Source organism: Cyprinodon variegatus, unplaced genomic scaffold (genome assembly GCF_000732505.1).
Source record: "Cyprinodon variegatus isolate N-32 unplaced genomic scaffold, C_variegatus-1.0 Scaffold912, whole genome shotgun sequence".
In the NCBI taxonomy this organism is placed as follows: Eukaryota; Metazoa; Chordata; class Actinopteri; order Cyprinodontiformes; family Cyprinodontidae; genus Cyprinodon; species Cyprinodon variegatus.
Window position 1 is genome coordinate 140,089 of NW_015151365.1, and position 7,619 is coordinate 147,707.

Genomic DNA, 7,619 nt, shown 5'->3' on the forward strand with positions numbered 1-7,619 from the left:
AAAAAATAAAGCAGGTGAAACTAAAACTTTTCCATTTCAAGTTCTAGATAGAGCACATTGACAGAAGAAAGCTTATTTTTTTATCTTAAAATCAAAATGTGTATACATTTCTTTACACTCTTGGTATAAGTACTGCTCTAAATAGGTCACTCTGTCAGCTAAAGGCCTGATTCAGAGTCTCTATACTCCAGTTAACGATTAATCGATTAATAAATAAGACGACGATTATTTCAACAATCGATTAATCCAAGTAGTTGTTTCAGCCCTACTTAAGTCCTTCGCCATTTGCAACAAGATGCTAAATATCTTCTATAAGTCTGTTGTGGATAGTGTGATCTTTTTTGCTATGTTTGGGTAACAGCAAAATATTTAAAAAAAGCTCAATAAGCTAATTGAGAAGGCGAGCCTGTTCTAGGAACTCCTCTAGAACCTTTAGAGATGATTTTTCATAAAGTGTAGAACATTGTGGACAACAGTTTGATCCTCTTCAGAAGATTTTTAAACAACAACAGATTATCTTCAGTCAGAGGCTTCTCCAGATGCGGTGCATGGCAGACCTCTACAGAAAAACCTTCCTGCCTACAGCTATCAACACCTGGTTAAAGAAATTACCCACGAGGTATTGCAACATTCAATTTCCCTTTGGTACTAATAAAAGAATTTTTGAATTGAACAAAACATTGACTTACCGATTAAATTACCCTAAACTCCATCTATGTGGAGTAATTAAAGGCCAAGTATCTCAGAATCATTTTTTCAGCCTTAAATTAACCTCATATAAACTAGACTGAACTCTTTTTGTCATAATGTTACCAGTTGTTCTGGAGTATCCTGTCCTCACAGTCCCTTCAGGTTTAAAACACAGAGGCGTAACTCACCAGGGAGTTTAAACTGAAGCCCTGCTCCATGCTGACTGTGTCTGTGTGTCAGTGGTCGGCCCACGGTTGCTCTGTCCATCTGCCGCTGCCCATGTCGCTTCACTGCAGGAGAGCCAGAAACAGCAGGTCAACACCGGCACCATCACCGTCCCACGTCTGTGCAAAGCTAACATCGCAGCATTTATCAAATAGAAAAAATAATAATAAAACATCTTTTCTAGGCGGGGGGGCCCACGCTTCACAGAGGCACCTTCAGGTCCCTCTATTTCAGCCAATAATATGGACTTCTGCAATCAACAGTTTGAATATCAGATCATTCAGACACCGACTAGGAACTTTACAGTCTCCTATTGACATGCATCATGTGCTTAGAGATGCATGGTTCAGTTTTTTCCGATCCAATCAGATACCTTGGCTGAGCGTATCAGCTGATATCTGACAAGATCTAATTCAGCTGTTAAATGGAATCAACTCAGTTTACTTATATAGCACCGATTCACAACACCTCATCTAAAGGCAATTGGAGACAAATCAACCAGATTAGCTCAGAGTTTTCCATCTCAGTCAGGCATACAGTACGATTCTCCAGTCGTACCAGAATTTTTCGATTGGGCCAAGTTTCAGCCTCATTGTGGGTGTTTTAAATTCAGTCGGCCCTCGTAAGGTATTCGTGAGCAAATCCTGCAGTTGAAGCAGAGCTACGAACGTCTACAAGCTGATTTATCTGCACCTCACCAAAAGGGAGTTCTTCTTCTTTGTTCAGATTGACAAATCTGACCAGCGCCATCTCTTGGCACTGAGTCCAACATGTGGCATTTTTTTGACATGCAGTGTGAGCAGGTAGATGGCATCAGAGTGTTGGCCGTACAGTGGAAGTATACATACGGTTTCGTCATACAGTTTGAGCTGTACAGTAGCTAAGTACAATGATTGAAAATATCTTACATTGTGTGACATTAAAGGAATAGTACACCCAAAACATGATTAGCCTTCATTTTCTACTCACCCCCATGCTGAACAACACTCTGGAGTACTTTTTTGATATCTCAAATGCATCTGAAGATCTGGGAGGCTTCTTGCTGTCTGCTGACATTCAAATAATGGAGGTCTATGGCGCCCGAGACAGAAAGGTCCATAAAAGTCCACAAAAAACGTGTCAATATTCCTCCATACTGCTCGTCCAATGTATTCCAAGTGTCCTGAGTGGGTAGCGTCCAGAATTTACTCGAAACGAAGTCATTTAGAATGTTTTTAGAGCATAAACAGTAGTGTATAGGATTTCCTAAAAGCGCGTTCACGAGTCTACGGAAACCGCGGCAGACCAAACCAGATGAAAGTCTCATTCAGCTCGGCAAAGAACTCATGCTCTTCCTCAACACTGAAGTCCTCAGACATTTTTCTTTCGTTGTTTCTTTCTTTGCACAGGTAAACAGCACATTTCTTCTTCTACGCTTGCATTATCGGCAGAGCAGACGCTGAATGCGCACTTTCATCTGGTTTGGTCTGCCGCGGTTTCCGTAGACTCGTGAACGCGCAGGCGCGCTTTCAGGAAATCCTATACACTACTGTTTATGCTCTAAAAACATTCTAAATGACTTCGTTTCGAGTAAATTATGGACGCTACCCACTCAGGACACTTGGAATACATTGGACGAGCAGTATGGAGGAATATTGACACGTTTTTTGTGGACTTTTATGGACCTTTCTGTCTCGGGCGCCATAGACCTCCATTATTTGAATGTCAGCAGACAGCAAGAAGCCTCCCAGATCTCCAGATGCATTTGAGATATCAAAAAAGTACTCCAGAGTGTTGTTCAGCATGGGGGTGAGTAGAAAATGAAGGCTAATCATGTTTTGGGTGTACTATTCCTTTAAAGGCACACAATGTAAGATATTTTCAAAGAAACCCAGCCGATTGCATCGACTCGCTAACTCGACAGCAATCCCTCACACTAAGCATGCTTGTAGCGACAGTGGAGAGGAAAACTTCCTTTTAACAGAAAGAAACCTCCAGCAGAACCAGGCTCAGTGGGATCGGCTGCTGAGGCCGACTGGGGTTCCAGTATTATATCATGCAAGATTTTTTAAAAAGGTAACACATTAATATAGATATAAATTAACTTTATGTTATTTATCAACAAATAAGCAGCAAGAAGCAAGAAATAACATTCCCATGTATGATGCTTGGATTGGATCTCTGATATGAATCACCGATTTTCTATCCAGCAAATTAGTCAATATCTAAGCCAATAGCTAATCTAGATATCAGATTGATTAATCTCTACCTCTAATATTACTGAAAGTAATATAAAAACAAAAAAATAAAACTAGGATGCAGTTTATTTACAGATAAATTGTCATCTGGTTTATACGCTCCGATTCCAACTGCAACAACAATGTGAGTGATATATAACTTTCAATCCAAGCATAGCAAGTGTAACAGCGTGGATCAATTATTACATTATTAAATCAAACTATAAAACATCAAGCATTTTCCTAAATAATGGAAATAAAAGGATGAATAATTAGCTATTGCATATAAATATAAGAAAGCTGTATTTAAAACCTAAACTTCCTCTACCTTTACCTCTCACACTGTTGTCCCTCAGTTCTCCACTCTCTCCTTAAAGGTCCATTATCTCGTTAAATGCCCACATAAAACAGACCAGAAATCTTTTGATCATAAGGTTATATACACCAAGACTTCATCCTGTTTACAGTTCTTTTAGAGCCTAAATAGAATTGCAGCAGCAAACGAAATGAGCAGAGATTAAGATGGCGCCATCTGCTGGCAGTAATCGATTAGAAAGACTGATTGCCTAAATAGTGAAACTACTAGATGGAGCATGCCCATCCTGTAATGCCTCACTGTGAAGTCAAGTTTGGTGTGGTTGAAGAGTTGGCGGAAATGTTGTTCCAATGACTATACAATATATATTGTTAGAATGTTAGGGATGTGATTACTTTTTGCTCGGGGCACATTCACCAACTCTTTGGTGCAGCTCCTCAAACGCTGTTTGTCTCCAAATACACATGGAAAAACAGGCTCAAGTTTTCTGTTATTTTATAGAACAATGTCTTATTGATCATTAAAACTTTCCATTACGACCAACAGCTATTCATCAAATAAACTGATCTGCAGCAGCTCTACGTTCTATTAAATCCCCCCCAGAGCCTCCTATAAGAACATTAAGGGAAAAGAAAATTCCTATTTCTAACTAACGCAAACACAGACACAGCATCATACTAAGAAATATAAAATCTTAAAAAAAAAAAAAAAAAGTCATAGGCTGAAACCTTTTCATTGAACATAAACTAAACAATCTAAATGCCATTTTCGCAGTAAGTGCATCATTAATAAGCCCTGACCTGAATCTGATCTAAAGAAGTCCCGTATCCATCACCTCCGTAGGCACATTGAACGCCTCAGCAGCTTTAGCTTCCTCTTCAGGGAAAACCAACATTCATACGGTATTCCCTGCGCTGTTCCACTCTTATCCCTGTTGGAATCAAATACTTTTGTCTTTTTTTCACTCTGGGTTTAGGACTTTTGTTTAATTATTTACACAATTTTGCTGAGAGGTGCTAACCGGCTTAGCCACTTCAAATCCTTGTTTACCGACTGCAAACATGCTCAGCTTCATGACTCAGTTACCATTCATTGTGAATACACACCAAGGGCTTTATTCAATAAAAAAAAAAAAAACACATATACATACATACATACATATATATATATATATATATACACATATATATATATATATATATATACACATATATACATATATATATATACATACATATATATATACACATATATATATATATATACATATATATATATATATATAAATTCTATTCATTCATTCAACTCAGATCTCATTTTAAGAGTGTTAAATAAGAAAACAAGTTCATCTGTGCTTTAGGATGTTCAAATGTTTTCTATCTCTGAAGTCTACCCACCAGAACAGACGAACTGATGCAAAAATAACTCATTTGACTATGGAAATAATGTGGTTTTGTTTCTATATTTATAAAGAAATCACTACACATGCAAACAGAAACAAATTATTGTTCTTTGGGGCCGCTTAGTTGCCTGGTGGCCCTAGCAGCCGCTTAGTTTGCTTGTGTCCTGGGCTGGCCTTGCTGCTCTGTTTTCTCTTTTCTAGAATAGCTTCATTTTAAGGGTAGGTTATCAATAAAATAACTAGGACACCTTATATTAGCTAAATGAAAGTGAAATCTCAGTAGTTTATGGTGCCTACCTGTTGAAGATGTTACAGTATAAAGGTAATCCTAAAGTTCCTAAAATACTGCATCATTATTTTATAACTACATCATTGGAATAAACAAATATTTTTGCAGCACAGACCAAATGATTGATAACCTACCCTTAAATCACGCTCGTTTTAATAAAGGCCTGGGATACCATGACAACCAGCATCTTCTCTTCTCTGACTCATCCACTCCAACAACATGGAAAGATGTAAAAAAGAAGAGACAGAGCTCCCAACGTCCCCCTGATTCACAGCCACAAACACCGTCTGTGGCCCCCAGCTGGGATGCTGTCACCACGGCAACGCAACAGCGCAGAAAGGGGGCAGAGGATGAATTTGTGGGCTGCATCATCTGAGTCATGCGACCCACAAAAAAGGGGTTTGTCTACAATCCCCTCAGCAGATAATTATTCCTTATACACAAAAGCGTCTCCACTGTCGCCCCGGTCTGCTCTGGTTCTGCCTCGGGTTAAACCTGAGAAAGAAGCGTTCTCAACATCAAGACTGAAAGAAAGCAAAAAACAACATTTTAATTCCATTGAAACTCAAACACTAAGGCAAAGGTTTCAGTCAGAATTCAGACTGTACACCGTCTGACTTCCTGTTTCTACCTGCAGCTAAGCTCCGCCCACAGTGATCACAGCCCCAGGTGGCTTTTACCTGGACTAGCTCCACTTATAGCTGCTGGGATTATCTCTGAGAACGCAGACCAACCGGTCTGATCTGGAAAATATAAATCAATATTAAGTAAATTACATTAAACCATAATGCAGACTTTCAAAAACTCTGAGAATCTGGAAGATTCTTGTTTCTCACACAAGATCAACCCAAACAGCATGAATGTGACTAGAGGGCCTCTGATTGTTTGAATAAAACCTGCTCAGCCACATTCACTAAAGCAGCTTTTTAAGACTGAAGGCAGAGACCCTACAGGCTCACTGTGGAGCTGTTTGGGGTTCAATCACACCACTCTGGTGCAATAACAGCTGTCAAAGGAAAACATTCCCATTCAATCTAAAAGCTCTAATAAATTTCAAACTAAATAATGAAGGATTGGGTTTGGGAGTGAAACAATAAGCTCTACAGTTTAATAAAAAGTAAATCCCATGATGCTCCCATCCAAGGACTGCTGATGTGTCAAACTGCTGGATGTTTTCCCATATGCAGACTTCCAGCTCAGCCTGAGCCTTGAATCATTCCCAGCAGCCCAAAGCTGCTTTTTTCTCTCTTACTGGAAGCTCTTCAGGAACTCTGACCTTGGCAGCATGAATATGACTCACATCACAAGTTAGAAGCAAACTGCACTGTTTTTTTTACATTGAGGTCTAATGGAATTTAACAAAATAATCGATTTCACGTCCAGAATTGAATATTAAAAATAGTTTCTTGGCTCGTGACATCAAAGCAGAGCAGAAATATCAATTAATAAATAAAAAGAATTAAACTCAAACAGGTGGGATCAGCAAGGATGAGGTTTTTACAGAAGAATTGTTTAACTACGGATCCAGATTAAATGATCAATTAAACCCTTCAGCTTTAATGAAGTGAATCAGCTTCTACGCGGTTCGGTTTTGGCTCCTCTGGACTCCAGGAGGAATTTACCGGCTGCTCCTCGCTCCTCTGCCCAGCCTCCTCCTGCATCCCGGCGGCTTCAGCGGAGCGGCGGAGGACGGCAGCTGGGTGCTTCTGTTCCAGAGGCGGTCCGGGTTCACTAGCTCAATGAAGCAGGTGGAAATGGCTGAAAGGAAAGCTCCGGATGTTGCTGCAGACTGATAAAGGCCACAAAGATCGTCTTTAACTCGTAATGAGCCACTACCTGCTCTATGCTTTAGACAGAGGCCGTGTGTTGCGCGCATGCGCGGTGTGGCGATGCTGATTGGTTGTTGAGACAACTCACTCCGATCCGTCATCATCTACATATAGAGGAGCGGAGTTTACTTTTTGGATGTTTTTGTGTTTGTATCAGAAAGTAAAGGTTTAATCCCGAGGTTTTAGTCTAACTTTGGACCTGAAAATATAGAAATGTTCTCTAAAATAAATGCAGACATTTTATTTTCATTATTTCAAAAGCTGAAGTTTACTGAACAAATAATTTTAATTTAATTTGAATTTTATTTTAAAGTATTTTCAGTTTTTAGTACCCATGTTTAGTCTTTATCAGAACAAAAGGAGTGTTTTATTTTTTTCACAACTTTAAATACACACCTTAAACAGACTTACTTAGACTGAGACAACATGTATTGTTTCTTGTAAAATGAAATGTCGTGTTGTTACTTCTCATGACATTTCCATTTCTTAAAGTGCTGCAGTGATCAAATGTAAACAGTGTGGGAGGAAAAAAAAAACATGGTGCAATAAAGGGCATTGCTATGGTCAGTTTGATGCAGAGTCTGTAAAAGGATTTAGAGTTTAGAGTAGGAAGAGGAGCCCCCATGATCCTCTCTGCTGTTCTCACCTTCTT

The 7,619-nt window shown here is 39.2% G+C and overlaps 1 protein-coding gene across 3 annotated transcripts in view; it reads right to left on the reverse strand.

The window, feature by feature from the left end:
- stambpl1 (STAM binding protein like 1) overlaps positions 1-6,981 on the reverse strand; it is a 26,631-nt gene extending 19,650 nt beyond the window's left edge. Inside the window, exons 1-2 of one of the 3 annotated variants that reach the window (XM_015398124.1) lie at positions 6,761-6,981; positions 879-980 (exon numbers count right to left, since the gene is read on the reverse strand). In XM_015398124.1, coding sequence (XP_015253610.1) covers positions 879-908 — 30 coding nt within the window. In that variant the 5' untranslated portion in view covers positions 909-980; positions 6,761-6,981. The remainder of the gene's footprint in view (positions 1-878; positions 981-6,760) is intronic. The other 2 variants (XM_015398125.1, XM_015398123.1) reach the window with 2 other exon arrangements.
- Positions 6,982-7,619: the final 638 nt, after the last annotated feature.